General features: G+C 43.8%; 1 protein-coding gene across 16 annotated transcripts in view; it reads right to left on the bottom strand.

Moving 5' to 3' along the window:
* The window catches only part of ZMIZ1 (zinc finger MIZ-type containing 1), a 332,043-nt gene that overhangs the window by 42,324 nt on the left and 271,725 nt on the right, over positions 1–17,994 (bottom strand). For all 16 annotated transcript variants that reach the window (XM_071748298.1, XM_071748301.1, XM_071748299.1 and 13 more), the window contains one exon: positions 9,888–10,032. In XM_071748298.1, the coding sequence (XP_071604399.1) occupies positions 9,888–10,032 (145 nt within the window). The remainder of the gene's footprint in view (positions 1–9,887; positions 10,033–17,994) is intronic.

The following is a 17,994-nucleotide window of genomic DNA, read 5'->3' as shown; positions in this document are numbered from 1 at the left end:
AAAATTTAACCAAGTCATCCCTTGACCTTCTGTGCTGTATTTTCTGTAGGAATGTGGAAACCACTCTACACAATCTGTTCTCTGCTATATGGAAGAATATGGCAAAGAGACCCCCGTGCAGAAAGGACACGAGGACCACTTGGGAGTCAGCAAGGAAGTGTGAAGCCAAGGTAAAGAAAACAAAAAATCTCTGTACATCCCTGTACACTGACAAAAAGCAAACCAAAAGCCAGTGCTCTATACAGATACTCTAAGGTGTTTATGTTACAAGTGAGGAAAAGAAGAGGGTGGGGACCTAAGTTTTAATACTAGCACTGGCATTGTAACTTACTTTTGACTGATGGTGCCTACGTGATGCATCCCTTCTTCAAATACATTCTTCTATTTTGTATTGTTATTTGAAGAATTTTAAACTGCATTGGCATAAATTAAGCCTTCATCGTGAATTTCACTTAACAAACACATAAGGCTGAATCCCATCCAAATCACTGGGTGTTTTAATGTAATGCAAAAGGGGAAAAAAAAGCCAATTTTGGATGCATTCTGCGAGACTTCGTTTCCCTCTGCTTCTGAATGGTGTGACTCCAAACATTCAGATCTCACAGAGAAAATACATGGCTCCAAAAATCATCCCCCCCACAGTTTCTCAAGCCTATTCATCTAGTTGGAAAGAGGGGAGGGAAACAACAATGTTCTCCAACCCTCTGGAAAGCTTTGACTCTCCTGACTCCAAACTCCTGGAGGATCCATACCTAGTGCTTCCTTATCAAGAATTACCTCAGGTGTTGTTTCAGTACTGGAGTTGCCTGTATGAGCAACATAAACTGAAGAGAAATACTGGAAGTGGTTAAGAGTACCTGTGAAAAGAAGGAAGGCTGTTTTCTGGCAAATCATTTAGAAACACAGCAGCATTCTGAACCCCTTCTAGGTGAGCAGCTGCAGGTGAGGCAGTCAGAAGGTGACACCAGCAAGCCAGGGATCAGCTCAAGTGGTTGGGGTGGCACCTGCAGCTAGCAGGTGGATATCTCCCCCTGCCTCTGCTCTTTTAAGCAGCAACTCACACATTTAAAACAACCATTCATGCAGCCAAACACCCATGCACAACACAGCCACTCACATGGACACAGAGAGAGCAAAACCAAGCCGGTGGTTCAGCAGGTGATACCAAGCACCTCTGGAAGCTGCAAGTCCTTAACTTCTTTTATTTATAGTCCTGACAAGGCCTGAGAGGCCTGTGGATGACTTATGACTGCAGGAGGTGGGAAGACTGCCTTCCCAATTCACCTGGGGTTGCTACAGGTCAGGCTGTGCCATGCTTGCTGCTGCTGCCAGGCTCCTAACTCTACACACAGTCTCTCCAGTTCCAGAGCCATGCCTGCACAGCAAGTCACAGTTGCATCAGAATCTCCCCCCTGAAACCAGAAAAACCCATCAGGCCAGATAATTACATTAATTCAGAAGTTTCTGAAGGTGCAAACACCCACCCAGCCCTGCACACACACACACACACACACACAGCCCTGCCACCTTACATATTTCATACATGTCCACGCACACGTGTGTGCCCACGCACGCCGAGACACAGAGATACTGCAACTTCCTTCTGTCCACATGGACAAACCCATCACAGCTATGCAGGTAAGAAACAAACAAACAAATAATAAATAATAAAAAAAAAAAAGCTCCTGAGACCTGCTCCAGGCTCAGAAGCAGCAGAAGGGGTTAGAGCACCGTCTGCCACGCTGGGACTCCAGCATCCATCCGATCAAAGGAAAAAAAGATTAAAGCATCACACCCAGTTCCATTGTCACACAAGTAGCTCATGCAACGCGTTACTACAGCCCAGATTACAGCCACAAAATCCACCGGTAACAGCCCTGCTATTAGCATGCCACCTGTTACCTTTTTTCAAAATGCTGAAATTATCTTATGATCAGCTCAACAAATGCAGTTTAATCTTTATTGCATCTCACAGCACGGACCTGCTTCATCCATGTCTTATTTATCTCACGTGTGTCGGAATGCAACCCCGAGCCCTCAGTCCCCCCCCTGCCACCAGGCATTCATTCTGCTCTGCTTTATCAATATACCTGGGTTTCCATATTCGACTGCTTCTTTACAATAAAAAACACACCCACCCAGTATTCTACCATTGCCTGTTGCCTTGGTAATCCAAATGCCTGGGTACTCGCTGATTATCGGCGAATGAGACTCGCATTGTTCACACCGCAGCGCGTCTGCTATGTTAATGTGAGATAATGGCAGCCAGAAGACTCCTTTTGTTCCCAGCTTTGCTGTTTATTCATAGTGCCTGGAGGTCAGCGACTGCTACAACAACCGGGGAAGGAACCGCTGAAAGCGTGAGCAGATTCCACTTCTGCTTTTGCCTCTGAGACAGGGGGTGGGGGGGGGTGGAGGGGGGAAAAAACCACGAGCAGCCCCGCACAGCGAGAAGGGCACCGGGAGCTCTGCAGTCTGACTCACGCAAAGGTGTTGCGGGCGGCAAGGAGGAAGATTTGATGGACTCGCGCTTCCGAGATTTTTTAGGTGAAGCTGATTTACGCTCCCCCGACAACACGAGAAAAACGCTTTTTTTTTTTTTTTTCTTCCTTCCCGAGGCGAGGCGGGGAGGGAGAGAGGGAGGGAAAGAGGTAGGGGGGGGGGGGGGGGGGAAACACAGCAGCACCGCAACTCAGCCGGGCTGGGGGGCTCCGGGGATGAGCGGGGAGCAGGGATCAGAGCCCCCTAAACCTCCCCCCCCAAAAGCAGCGGCCGGGGATGGGCGGCAGCACCGGCTGCGAGACCGGGCTGGAACCGGCGGGACCGGGAGGGACCGGGAGGGAACCGGAGACCGGGGGGCAGCCCCCCCAAGTAGCCCCTCGCCCTATGAGGGGGCCGAGAGGAGCCGGGCAGGGGAGGGTAAGGGGTGTCCAGGAAGGGGGGGGGTTCGGACAGGGCAGGGCAGGGGGGATCCAGGACAGGGCAAGGGGGGTCCGGGCAGGGCAGGGTCTGGGGGATTCGGGCAGGGCAGGCGGGGTTCGGGCAGGGGGGGATTCGGGCAGGGGGGGATTCGGCCAAATGTCTTGTCGGGAGAGGGGAGGGCTGCGCTGGGTAGCACATCCAGCTTAGCTCTGAGCCTCCTCTGTCTCCCCGAGCCGCCTGTCAAAGTTGTTTGGAAATGGTGCTGCTGACACAGTGACACGGGCAAACAAACCATCACATCCTATCTCCCCTGACGTGGTAAGTGGGACCGGAGAGCATGAACAGGCTGTGGTACCTTCCCCGCGTTCTCAAGCTTTGGTGGAGATGAGGACATTGAAGAAGATACCCGGGCTGGTGTGTTATTCCCTCCTTCCTGGAACAGCCCTTCCAAGGGAAGAAACCACCGCTTCCTGCTAAAGGCACTGTCAGTATCTAATTAATGTCACCGAACCCATCAGCACAGGTTGTTGATGTGCTCTGTCTGCTGAGCAGGCTTTGTTGTCATCTCCAGCGAAAATCAGCCAGGGATTTTTTAGCGAGAATTTCTAACTCCTTTTATTTTAGGGGAACCATTAGAAAGACACTTGGTTGCTGCAAATAGGAACGACTATTTCCTTTTCTTCCCATAGCAACACTATGGAGAACTGAGAATCCAAGAATATAGGAATAGCAAGAATTAAAAAAAAAAAAAAAATTACAAAATCGTGTATCAAAATTTGGTCCATTTCTAATCTATTTACAGGGAAATCCGTCTGAGAGTCAGATTTTCATTTAAGTGATTGAATTACACATGCATGTAGAGAAAAGCCATGGAGAAAAACACCAGGTTTTCGACTAACAGGAACAATTTAGACATCTGTGTTTCTGTTGCAAAATCATCCCAAAAGAACACAAAAAAGATAGGTTATTTGCCATCGTTTGTGCCAGGCTTTTTTAAAAAAAATTATTTTATTTTTTTCACTCCACTGAAAATGTCTCCAGCCTGTAAAGCTCCCTCTCCCTGCTTAGAAGCCATGTCACCTCCTGCCAGGAGCAGGATGCTACAGCCTGGGTCCCCTCTGAGCTGCCACCCTGTCCCTCCCCAGTCCTGCTGTGTCTGGACCTCAGAGGGGACCCGAGGTGGCAGAGGTTGAAGAACACTCCTGACTTGGTTCTGATGTTCTTTATCCAAAGCTACTCTCAGTCCAGTTAAAAGACTCTCGATTATTTTAGTGAGCTGGGCAAAGTGTAGCTTGCAGTGTCACCTCCTGCTGACAGTCAGAATGGGTCAAAACTGGGGGTGTTGCCACAGCAAAATTATTTCTGACACCAGCACCATCAGAAATAAGGTGGTTGCATTGAGAACAAGTGACAGAGGGAACCTTCCCAACACACTGGAAGAGGAAAATAACCTAGACTTGCACACATCATCTGCTTTTGAGTGCAGCCCTGATGTCAAGAGCATGATATTATTTGTGATGATCACTAAACAGTAATTTGCAATCAATTAGACATTCTCAGGAATTCAATGTTCAATATGGCCCAAACACTGGAATGACAGCTGCCTTTTCAAAAGTGCTAATTACTGTGTGTTAAAAACCAGCACAGACAGGGTAAAGCCTGAGATGGTCAGCTTTTTGCCTCAGTCAGCAGACATACCTTAAATAATATTTGCTTTGTCTTTATCAGATTTTTTTAAAGTATCAGCTACACTTTGTAATTTTAAAAAAAAGTTAAATAAATAAATAAATCAAAACACCACCACCCCCCAATTTTTTAATCTAGTATATAGAAGGCTCACAGGAAAAAATGTTGACTATGAAAAAACCCCACAAAAGTATAGTAGTTGTGTTGCTACCAGTTATTCTTATTGCAGTAGTGCTCACTTTGACTCTAATAAATACAGAAGCCCAATTTTCACATCTCTGCAAAGTGCTGTATACATAGTGAAAATACCCTTATCCTTTACCTTTTACCAAGCATATGAAGAAAATATATTTGAAAAGTTAAGCTGTCCATTTTGTTTTCAGAGATCATGCCTCTCAATCTCTCCTGTTACCACAAGAACTGACCACAAACGTTTCTCACCTAAACTGAAATGTAGATTTTTTCCACATGAATATAGAATAGTATTAAGGGTTGACAAGCATTATCAGTTTTCAACTACAGATTATTAATAATTAGTTTTTAGCTTCAAGGCTCTTTCAAGGTTTTCTTCCACACCTCCTCCCCATAAGTATAAGCTCTAAAAACCTAACATCACTGCTTGCACTTGGAGGACAAATCAGCCAACAAGTCCTGGGACAGTACTTTTGAGAAATTAGTTTTTGCCTTTGCAATACTTAGAGCATCAGGGGCCTTTCTTAGGACTTTCCTGAACAAATCTTGAAGGTGGTTTAGGTTTGGGTTCAAGAAATGGCACTTGTGCAGAAATAATTTTGGATTCTGAACTTTTCCCTTATTTTCTCCTGATGGTGAATTTTAACATTTCTTTACAGAAAGGAAGACAGAAGAAACAGAGAGGCTGCTATATCAGAACCAGGAGTAATATAGGTTGTTCTACTGGGTATATTCTCTTATATTAGGATTTACCATCTGTCCAGTCCCTAATTATCTTTATTTCACAACTTCACAAACAGAAAGATGGAAAGGTTCTGAAACAATCTTATCATCCACCTAAGGAGTTTCCAATTCTTTTGCAGAGATTGTTCCTATCTGCTACAGCCACATGCAGTAATGTAAAGCATCTTCAGCTTCAGACTGATGTATCCAACACACACAGTGTGTTCATTTTCACAAAAGTGTCTCTGTGCTGCACTTGACTCTTCACTTTAACCACTTCTCTCACCCAGGCATTTGTAAAGTGACTCTCACAGTTGGTCAAAACCACCTCTGATGGCAAAAATTGAAAAGGCAGCAACCTTGGCAGCAACTCTGACACTGTTTCTACTGATATATCATAGCCTGATCACTCCTCATTCTTAACAAATGATGTAAGATACAGCCCTAACCACCCAGTAAAAAAATCTGACACAGAAATGTCATTCTGTCCCAAGAGCTGCCACCAACTTGGAAAGTTCAGTTCTGGGTAAAGTTTAAATTGTAAGAAAAAAGGAACAATACAAACACTAAACACCCCTGTAGGTGTATAAAAGGTATTTATGGTGACTGCCTGAACAAAACCCAGTAATGATAATATATATAGCACCTACTATTCCACTGAATTACTATTAAATTCCATCTACTGTTTAATTTTCTCAAAATCTCTGCCACTAAGTAATCAGTGATAAAAATAATTTTACCTTCCTATTTTCACCAACGTTGATTGTACAGGTACTAGTGACCCTTTGGTCATAAGCCACAAGACAGGTGGCAATTAAAACAGAAGAACACAATTCAGAGCAAAAGAGAAGACAGTAAGAACTTGAGAAATGCTCACACCAACACACTTCCAAACTGCAGCAACAGCTCCCATGGAAACCCATTTTCTTTCCCATGGAACCCATTTTTTTTCCCCTGGAAACCCATTCAGCCAAGACTCAATCTGATAAAGATTGTGTAAAGGTGTAAAGGTTCACCACCTAATGCAAGGAAGTGGCCAGGAGGAATCTGATCAAGGCAAAGGAAGATGTATCATGACAACAATTTGTGCTTAGATGACACCATTTGCCAAAGACCTTTACCTTTTAAAAGCAAAAAGCCACCTTGAGTACTGTTATTACAAACACTGTACCAGATTGGAAAAACACAAAGAAGTTCCATTACTCTGTGCAAGCTAAAAAGCAAGAGATTTCACTCCTATCCAAAAGGGCTGTACTGTCTCTCCCTAAATCCCCCAAAATCCTTTAAGTAGGATGTAAATTAGAAGTATCAGAGGATCAAGGAGCGTAGATCTCACGTTGGACCTTCAGAGCAGGAGTGATATTTATCCACATGAATTAGTGAAAAATTCTAAAAACAAATTCAAATTAAAAAAATCAATGACTCTCTCATTCAAGTTTGAGCTACCTGTTATTACACTGCACTGACTTCAAAACAAAAGGTAAGGCTGAGTTGTTGGTTTTTTTCTTTGAGATTCCAGTGGTTATACAGGATTTTGCAGTCCAAGGAAGTATTAGGCTGAATTTTTGTTGTAGACACAACACTTGGTCATTGTTACTGAAAATCTACATTTAGAAATAAATTTGCACAATACAATCCCTGTATTTGCACATGTGGACATCCTTGTCTGCTCATCTTATGCCCTCTGTAAGAACATTTGACCAAGAGTATTGCTATCAAAGCCCTCCCTCATCTCTCTACTGCACTTTCCTTCCACAACTCCATGAACTTCTCAAAAATACAAGGTTGCCCCTAAAAGTAGGCCAGACCTGAATTCCCTCAGGTGGATGTGCCCACAGTTCCTTCAATATGAATCCTTAGATTTAGATTCTTGTGGTACATTCTTGAGTCAGGACTTACTTTAAATAGCTGAGCCCTGTTTCAGATTTGACACCAAGCAGCTATGCTGCTGAAGTGCCAGGTACATTGGGATTCTGGTCCCTGAATAGATTTTTGGGTATTTCTGTTGCCAGTTTACACCAACAGCTGAAAAAAATCTCTGTGTAGTACTCAAGACAGTCTGATAACAGAGAAAGGGTTGTTTGGGGGTTTTTTGTCTAGAAATATTCAGCAACTGACACATATCCTATACTCCCTCTGTTAAGATATGTAAGGTTCTTGACTATCCTCTTGGCTATTCTAATTTTTTATCTAATTCTTCTACAAAACTTGAAGTAGCTGGCTACATTTATTTCTTGTAGGAAATGCAAAGCATACTTTTTTTTTTTTTTTTTTTTTGCTTGAATTCACACACAAAAAAAACCTTGTGAATTAGAGATAAGATACTGTGAACTTTAATGCTAAGCTTTTGACCCAAAGGTAATCCAATGCAAATAGAAATTTTGCTTCATCAACAGCTTTAGCACCGGGATTGTACTTAATGGCTTTTCACCTTTGGTTTAATTCAAACAAACAGAACACTCAATTCTTCTTCACCACTATCTTATAGACTGATTATAAAGCATCTATTAAAATAAACAGTTCCAGTAGGAAAAAAAGAAGTTGGAGAGCAACAAGATGTCCCATCCTACTGTACCACCTGGGAGGTTTTGAGCAGTCACAGCTCTGGCTACATCACAGCCAGGGCAAGAGCACAGGCTGAAGCAGTGATGCAGGTAGTTAAATCCCTAAGAGGCTGCTGGAGCTATTAAAGATAAGGAGTTATGCCACAGAAATGATGTTTCTAGAGGGGCACCTCATAGGTAAACAGCAGGAATTAGAAACTCCCCCAGTATCCTCAGGAAAGCATTTCAAGGGCAATACTCATGAGAAACTTAAGGGGACTGATACTGGGCAGGGTGTTCCACAACTAGGTAGAATATTAGAATATAGAATACAATACAATATAGATTATAGTAGAATATAGAACCCAATATTGCCAGAAATGCAGGTATTTAGGTTTAGCAGAAGAAAGTATTCATTTTTTCATGACAGAAAGATAAAAGTTGTGCCTATCTCACCTCATAGCACACAGCCCCTGTGAGCCAGAACTGGGTCTCACCCTTATTTTATAGACTAGAGGGGAACAGAGGCTAAAAGGCTGGATGGGAATCAGGCACCTAAAAACTACACAGCTACACCTGAGAGAGCATATAACCTGCACCACACCTTCTCTGCAGACTGGCTACTAATTTCACCTTGGTTTCTGCAAAGCTTCTCCCAAGTGTAAATATGTTATTTTACAACAGAAAGTTTTCTGGGCTTTCTTGGCTTTTTGTTGGGTTTTTTTGGGTTTTTTTGGTTTGTTTTTTTTTTTAAGTGTGTTCATATTTGTGATTATTTTATAAACAACTACCACAGTTCAGGTACTCAGAAAAGTCAGTGGTATTACATTAGCAATGCTACAAAAGAGGATTTAGCAAAGGCTATAATAAAAGGCACAGTGTTTGCATGTTTTCTCCCATAAATACAGCAAAAATAAAGGGAAAAGCCACAACCTAAAGCCACATCTTTTCCAGTTGAATTCATACATGCAAATGCACTTGTACAAAGATGTTCCTAAACTCCATTCCAACACAAAAGTTCAAGTTACTCAGGGTTGCAAGGACTTCAGCCTCGTTTGCACTCTTACAATCCATTACTAACTGAAGTGCCCTACACTAAAAGCAGTCTCTGCTATCTGTGATTTCTTTAATGTGATGATGAGGGAAAAGCCTTGGAAAAAACTTGCAGCAACATGAATGTTCAATCCTGTCTATGCTTACCCTTCAGCTTTTGCCTTGACCTAGGCTCTCCACACAAGACATTCAAGTACTGTTCCTCCATGTAACTTGGTAATCAAGGGCTACACATCTCCAGCTTCTTCTGGGGTGTCCTTTAGTGCTCACAATTTCTCTAAAACAACATAAGTGCTCTGTGAGCCTCGCCTCCTATAAGGTGGTATAGGACATTCTCACATCTCTGGCTACACTCACTACATAATTGCTTGATATACAAAACATTTCTATGGCAACTTACAAAACAGAATGTCAGGGAAATGCTTCCAACCTCAAGACAAGACAGTTGTATTTAGATTACACCATAGCAACATCATGTGAGAGACACCTAGAAGTTTCTCTCCAAGCCACAACTTGAAGTTGGAAGCATTTGATCCGAGCACAGATTTCAAGCCAAAAGCATCACTTCATGAGGCACCAGGCCCTAACAAAGACAAGACCTGAGTTTATTTAGTCCTTGCTGTAATTGCAGACCCCTTGCTGCCTGCAGTGCTGCTCGGTGCACGGAACAGCGCAGCTACCCCTGTCAGTGGTAAAACAAGCATTGCAATTATCAGCTGTGTCAAGTGGTACACACCTGTACAGCCTGCCATTCCTCCTGAGACTCACCTGTGAGAGAGGGTGGGTTTCATGGAGCTCATAGAGTTCATGGGGGGTTGCATGGGGAGCTTCCCGGGAGGATCGTTCTGTCGGCTCTTCTGGTGGCGCAGCAGCAGGAGCCGTCCCAGCTCCTCACACCAGGACGAGAGCAGAGCTGTGCAAAGAGAACACAAGGACAGTGAGTGCACGAGTGAAGAACTGCCACGGCCCTGTGAAGGTGCAAGCTATGGTAACAGGAGTCACAATCCCAACAGACAAACCCCAGGAGGGAAAAGCTCATCTACGAACCAACCCTCGAATTATTACCCGATCAAACCGAGTGGGTAATTGCCCCACGCTGCTGTTACCGTGTTTTCACACAACTTACAAACATTTTGCACAGACCAGGAGGCATGAGAGAACTTGTCTGAGCTGAGGGGCACAGAGATGAAGGAGGGATGAAGCACAAGGACATGGGATAACTGTTACGAGCGAAAAAAGATGCAGAAGAATTCACTGCACACTGATGGAGATGTAACAAAGGCATCATTAGAGAGAGGAGCAAAGAACAAGATCTCTCTTCTGTTTGGCTATTTTTGTGCAAAAGCTTAATTGGATAGGCATAAAGAGGAACCCATGTGCAGGAATTCATTTCCAAAACTGCTAGCAGCTACCAGCCTTGAATAGATAAACAGGAGAATATGGCCACACTGATGCATGGATACAAAGTTAGGCCCTGAAATCTATATCTGACCCAGCACAACCCCATAATCTGTATTTTCATTATGTGTCTAATCTTTTGATCAATTAGGGTAATTCCGTGCTTAGAGGAACATCACACTTATGAACTATGAAGATGCAGAGATTTCCTAAAGGGATGGAAAGCTTGCAACTCCCTCTGAAGACATGAAAGGGATCATTATCTCTGAAAACGTGGCCCCTCCTTTATGCACCCACACTCAGAAGAGTCCAGGCTCTCACAACCACCACTCTGCAGTAAGCAGAGCTCCAGAAAGTGACTGTGAGTGAAATCTTGAGAGTGCACCCAGCCAAGACACCCCACTTGAAGCCCCCAGCAACACCCAAGGGAGCCTCAAACCTGCATATTTCATTCCAGACTCTTAAGTGGCTCAGGTAAAAAGTCACCAAGGTATGACAGGGTGAAGAGCTTCAGCGGAACTAAGTGCAGAATAAAATTCTGCAGTTGGAGAAACATTCTCAATTGGAAGAACTTGGGGTTTTTCCTTCTTTAGAACACAGTTTACAAAACCCTCGGACCACAAAAATGCTTTGTATTTAATTTTTAACTAAGTGCTTTCTTGGGCTGTCATGACCTGAACACAAATCAACAGATGGCACAAGGAGGTGAGCACCTGAAGACTTCTCAAACCCTAAAGAGCCACAGTGGTTTTGCAGTAGGACAGCTCTACAGGTCATTTTAGCCTTGCTGGTTTAAATGAGACAAGTGCAGAATTCTCAAAAATTGAGGCTTTTCATTTCTAACAGCAACATAACCATCATCAGTTGCAAACTATCTTTTCAGGGTAACCCCCCCCTTTTTTTCTAGTAGCTACTCACAGGTACTATTAACACATATTTAGTAGAACAACTTCCAAAGACAGTGCCTGTAAAGTAGTATTCCCAGGGGAAAAGAAAAGGAAGCTGATATGCTCAAGAACACCCACAAATATAATTTTTCAGGAGGAGAAACAATTGGAGTTTCTCAATTTAACAGCCACAGGAGAAAAACACTTAAATCTCAGGCCATTCCTGTGAATTAATCACACATTTGGACAAAGGAGAGGCAGTAATTTCATCGCCTTTATCAAGCAGAAGGTCAAGAGCAGCGTTTAGGGAGGCATTTCAGAGCTCTGCTGTGACAAAAAGGGGACACTGCTTCTTTATGTAACTAAATATGGTCACTGGGAAACTGTCAGCCTCACATGTAGCCTCCAGAAAGCATTCCCTCGAGCTCCCTGAAATGTTCCAGCAATGAGTGTCAGTCTGAGCTGCTTCTCTATTAGCCAAGGAATCTGTCAACAAGCATTTGATCAAATTATACTCACCTTTTATCCCTGGCATATCCTTACTAACGTGCCAAGAGCCCTTCCCCCCTCCCCATTCCCCTTTTCCAGCCTCCTGGAGAACCAAATCCCCGCAGATCCCAACCCCTGCCTGGTGGGGTTTCTTCCCCCACACCACAGCCACTTGAGCTCTGAGAAACACAGATAAAGTGAACCCTCCACCCAGCCCTTGCAGAATGACAGTGGGTGCTGAGCACTTCCACAGGGTTAATTCCCATGGGAAGCATCCATCTTAAATGAGGCTTTGATGGGAGGAGGGAGCTGCTCCTTCTGCACACCTACATGCACTTGACAAATAGGATAAAAAGCATCAACCCAGTGGGGCTGAGGGCATGAATCTGCAAACAAAAGCCAGACCCTCTTGGAAAAAAAAGCAGAGTGACTCCTGGAAAATAATATGTCAATGAGATAACATTGCTTTGGTGAGGTGAAGATAAGATTTTAATGAGTTGTCGTTAATTATTATTACCAATATTCAACACACGGTTATAAAGGGGAAATGTAAAAGCACCAAAAGAACAAAGAGGTCCTCAAGATAAGCTGAACCATTTCATTTTACAAGTCATCTGGAGAGGACTGGTGGTTTCAGAAACTAAGAGAATGCAGGTATAAAACACAACAAATTTACTCATCCCTATCACAGCACTCATTACGCAGAGGTTTAACCTTTCCTCCCCGGGGACATTCCAACTCATGTACCATGTATAATAATCGCTCTCTTCCCTGCCTCTGTGTTTGTGCACAGAATGAAAACAGAGCTGTTTGTAGCTGCCTTAGGAGCTTCCAGACCCCTTCTTATCTTGCTCAGCAGAAGAGCAAGAAGCCTCTGCAACAGTCTGCTGGAAATGCTGGGGCAGCCTCCCCTCTGCCCTGCCCCATTCACCTCCACTGCTCTGCTCTCTAAGATTAATACATACCCCCCTCACACACACATCTGGTACAGCTGGTTTCTGGAGAACATCACTTCCTGAGCTATTCAAGCAAGATGAAACAAACTCCAAATGAATTTACAGATTACACTATTCATCTTTAGTGTACTTAGTTACTGCTTTTTATGCTGACAGGATTAGGCGCATCTCAACTCATTTACACTCAAAGCACGAGAAATTCAGTCCCATCCTATAATGAACAGATAAAGCAGCAAGCACAAAGGACAGCTACAGATGGTGCCAACAGTCAGTCTCTCCCTCTCCCAGCACAGCCAAGCAGCTGCTTTTTTCTCCCCCCCTTCCACCCCTCCTCCTCCTCCAACAGGAGCACAGATTTTGCAGATGGACCATCCACGCTGTCTCTCTTGCTGCGGCACTTTAATGATCAGATTTAAGCCCTGTTCCTGTGCTGCATTGCTGCAACATCCCTTGCACAGAATCATGTGGCTTTTCTGCTTAAGTTCAAGTCAACTCTTGCAAGGGGGGGGAAAGGAAAAATCCTGAAACAGGCATTTCCCCCACCACTGCCACCCCCCACACACACACGTAGTTCAGTAGTAAAATATAACCTGGCTACTATACACCAGAACTCATGTTTTCAACCCCTCTTCAGCCACAGAGGGCTCTGCCAGCTCATGCCAAAAGATGCATAATAATGGCAATTAAATGATGTGCCGACAGTTTAAGTGTATTCACACATTTTTTTTTTTTTTTTTTTTGGCTTAAAGGGACATTCCCTGTGATGACTGGTGCAATATTTGACCTACTTTTCTCTCTTTGCAAAACCTGCATTATTCTTATTGGGATTGCAGTTTCCTTTAAGTGTTGATGCCGTTCCATAGGAATCAATCAATACTGATTTGCTAACAACGACAGCCTTAGGAAACCAAAACAGAAGTGAGTAGCCTCAGCTTGCACATTTGCCAAACAGAGAAACCCAGAAAGATTTAAAAATAAGAGAAATTTCCATCATGAGTAGCCCCAGGGGTTTCCCTAAGGAAGTGAGAGAAAAAAACCCAAAACCCTTAAGAGATACTCAGCTTGCTGCTACCCAGTCCCATTTTTGATTCTCCTTTCTCTGAAGACAACCAAACATTTCCAGAGTGTGTCTCAGCACAGAATGTGACCAACCCCTCCTCAGAATATTAATAAATACTTTCCCACACCCAGAGCTGGTCACACTTTATGTCCTTCTGGATGCCTCCAATAGTTTCAAACACTTTTATTGAAAATACAGTAAGACATTGCAGTGTATCCACACTGGGAGATTGGGGACAAGGAGAGGACAGAGGGCTGGAAGGCAAAGATCAGATTTTTTTTTCCCTTTTAGCCTGAGTCACATCTCAAGTATTTCTCTGCAACCACCAAGCTAAGCCTTGCTTGAAAAAGAAAGGAAGCAATTGTTATTTAATCCCCACACCTCCAGGAGCCGGGTCTTCAAAGATGTGACAAACATCACAAGATTTGTGACACAATTATTAGGACCGGGTACCGCTCCTTTCCCCCAAACCCCCTTCCTTCTGTGCTGAAAACCATGGGCAGCATGGAAACAAAGGCCTGTGCTGCCCAGCCCTCAGAGCCACGCACACCCAGCACCCACAGAACTGCTCCTGGGAAGCACCCACCCTTCCCTTGGGTAGGAAAAACCCGAGAAGGGAAGCAAAGGATGACACCAGGCTGCCCGCACCGCTTCTCACTTCTGGAGGACAAATGATGCCTCCAAGTGACAGGCCAGATGCTGATGACACAGCTCAAAGGCTATTTTATAGCCACAGCACTGAACATTGGTGCAGCCTGTCACAAGCCCTTTTGGGCCAGGGAAGGGGACAGGAAAAGAGGCAAAGCGATGGATGATTAAGGGAGTGGAACATCTCCCTTATGAGGAAAGGCTGAGGGAGCTGGGTCTCTTTAGTTTGGAGAAAAGGAGACTGAGGGGTGACCTCATCAATGTTTTCAAATATGTAAGGGGTGAGTGTCAGGGAGATGGAGTTAGGCTTTTCTCAGTGGTGACCAGTGATAGGACAAGGGGTAATGGGTGTAAATTGGAGCATAGGAGGTTCAAGTTGAATATCAGAAAAAATTTTTTTACTGTAAGGGTGACGGAGCCCTGGAACAGGCTGCCCAGGGGGGTTGTGGAGTCTCCTTCACTGGAGACATTCAAAGGACACGTTCCTAGGCGATGTACTCTAGGGGGCCCTGCTCTGGCAGGGGGGGTTGGACTAGATGATCTTTCGAGGTCCCTTCCAACCCCTAGGATTCTATGATTCTATGATTCTACGCCATGGGTCGGTTGAGCTGCATCCAGCCTGGAGCTGCAGTTCTGTAACTGTGAAGTCAGTGAGGTGCAAAGTGCCAGGGTAAGCATCTCCCAGTGAATGAGCTCCCTAGAAAGTAAAATACAGAGAAGCACAGTGCTAATCTATTTACCTATTATGATACCCTAGTATTAGTTACAGCTTATCACCTCGGTAAATCACCGCCTCTTGTTAGGGAAGGTGCTTAAAGGTGCAGCAAACTGTTATTTACAGGCAAACACTGTATTTACAGCCACAAAGACAGGTGAGGAGGGGATAGGACAGCAGCTCAGTAATTTCAATGCCTTCTGCTTCCCGGGAGACTGCTGGAGGAGCACAATAGGATTACTGCTTCCTTGCTGCAGTTAAGCTGCAGCAGATAGTTCAATAGGCAGGCTGGCAGAGCCGTAATTCTTACTCACTGCAATGAAAATATTAGGAAAAAAGGAGGAGTTGGATTCAGAGAACTATCTGCTCAGCACCGTCTGGCTGGTTTGGGTTAGTGTCTCAGAAGGAAATGCATTTGGCTGAAAAGGTATTTACAGAGCAAGTTAAAAAATACAGCGTTTTTTGGAGGATCATATCCATTAATTTTATGTTGCTCTTAGAAACAAATTCATAGTTTTTACATGGAGAATTCCAGATAAGTGAAATAGAGCACTCCCGAGGGCTTTCTATCCTCCTCTGTATAGACTTTAATCTAAATACAGTTTTTATAAATTATCCAGTGAGGTAATTTGATGGAGTGGGAAGGGAAGCAGTGGAAATAACTATTGTCTTGGCTATTTAAGAGTGGTTCCAAAGAACGTTTATCAATATGATAGGCACTTTATGTATATAAATATATATGTATTATATTAATATTCTACATATACATATATTTTTTCTTTTTACACAGAAAATTTGAGACTGTATAGTTTGGAAAAATATATTTTGAATGTTAACTACCTTATGCTCAGCGTGCTGTAGTATTAGAAAAATAGCTTAAATTGCATTAAGAGGATGGAGTCTTAGTCCACAATTTTGGGAAGCAGTAAATCGGATTTTTTTCCTTCTGTTTAAAAAGCCATTTTGCTTTTTCAAGAGCTGGGAAATAAGAGAGAAGGGGGGTGGTGGTGGTGGGGAAAGTGTTTCAAGGGTTGATTTTCCTGCAGCTGTCCTCCTCAGTCAGGTAGAGCTTGGGAATGGCTGGCTAACCCCTTGGGCAGTCAGAAATAAATGCAAGACCACAAAAGAAAAGAGGATCTAAGTATCCCTTAGATAAGATCCAGAGTCTGTGTGCTTGTCCCTCCTCTTCAGTTCCTTCAAGGCCCCTCCACGTGTCCTGCCCCTGTCACAGAGGAGCCCTTCCCCTGTCATTTCCCAAGCTTCTGCTCTGTGTCTGCCTCAGAGCACAAAAGGAGTGGAGATAATGCTGATTACAGAGCACAAGTTGCCATTTCTCAGCAGTCTGGCTGTTCAAGATGAACCCTCAGCCCTTCCTTCCCAGGGAGTCCAGTTCCTCCTCCTTCCCAGACCCCACACAGTCTCTGGCTGCCAGGAGATGCCCAGAGCCAAGGTCTTCTCCCAGATATTTGTTCCCACCTCATCCCCAGCTGGCTGCTTTTTTTTTTGGAGTAGTTGAGACCTGTGCTTCTCATTCTCCATCAGGCAAAAGCAGGGATGTTACCTGAAGCGAATGAGTTGGATTAAGCTGACTGATTTTCTCTGAAATTAAAAGTACCAACACAAAATGGCTCCACTAGTAGAGTGGCAAAGAGAGCAAATGGCATCTTGGGTACCACCTCCCAATAAATGCACACAGGTTTAAAAACTCCTAATCCCACTGACTGCATTCCCCAAGAGAGGAAAGCAGGAGGCTGGCTCAACCCTTGCCACAGGAACCAAGGCAAAAGCCACAGTTCCACACGGTGAAACAGGGTATGTTACAGGTTTCTACCACTAACATCCAAGTAACAACCTTTGTCATCAGTGCCTCCTTCATTACTGAAGCTACAGCTGTATCCTGCAGAAACCCCCAGCTTTGTGCCAGGAGGATCTGTAAGGTAGTTATGGATTATCATTAAAAAACCAAACACCAGGCAGGTTCCTAGCAAAACTGATTACACAGGGAACATCTAATTAAACGGAATGTATCAAATTAATTAACAGGTTTTATTCTGCAAATCTGAGACTTATCTAGCACATAAATTTAAGGCTGCTGCATGAGAGGGACATTATGTAGAAGTGTGGCCTTGAATACAAGTCCAGCTTAAAGTTTAGCTTCAGATATTCACAAATACTTCTCAAGAGACATATATATGTATACATATATATATATATAAGCTTCCCCCAAAGCTCTTGCCAGTTGGAATAGTACATGCTGGAGAGCCACATCTGAATACTGCTATCCCTCCTTATCCCATGACTTCAGTAGAAATGGGATTCCCCAGTCTCCTTCTACACTTGCCAAAACTTGGCAGAGCATTTTACCAGATTCCCTACATGAACTTGGAAGGAATACATTACAGAACACAGTAACAATGGCTCAATTTGGCAAGCACAAAACACTCTGGGCATTTCCAGATAAAATATGTAAGCATCTCATTTAGGCTGAGAGGTATCCACGTTGCTACATCTGAAAACAGCCCCCTTTGTAAAGAGAGACAAAGCTTGTGAAAGGCCACCAGCAAGTGAATCTTGGGCACAGTTTTCCAAAGGAAATGCACTCCAATAGCATCAGACTGCTGGTTTTCTTACTCATCCAACTGTTGGTTTCACTGCTTTGGTTTCAGACAACAGTGGCTTTCATTGCTGCTGCACACTTTTATTTTTTCATGCCAGTTGTAGT

Source organism: Heliangelus exortis, chromosome 7 (assembly GCF_036169615.1).
Source record: "Heliangelus exortis chromosome 7, bHelExo1.hap1, whole genome shotgun sequence".
Classification (NCBI taxonomy): domain Eukaryota; kingdom Metazoa; phylum Chordata; class Aves; order Apodiformes; family Trochilidae; genus Heliangelus; species Heliangelus exortis.
Note: the sequence above shows the minus strand (reverse complement) of the source record. Positions and strands in the feature narration are given on the sequence as shown.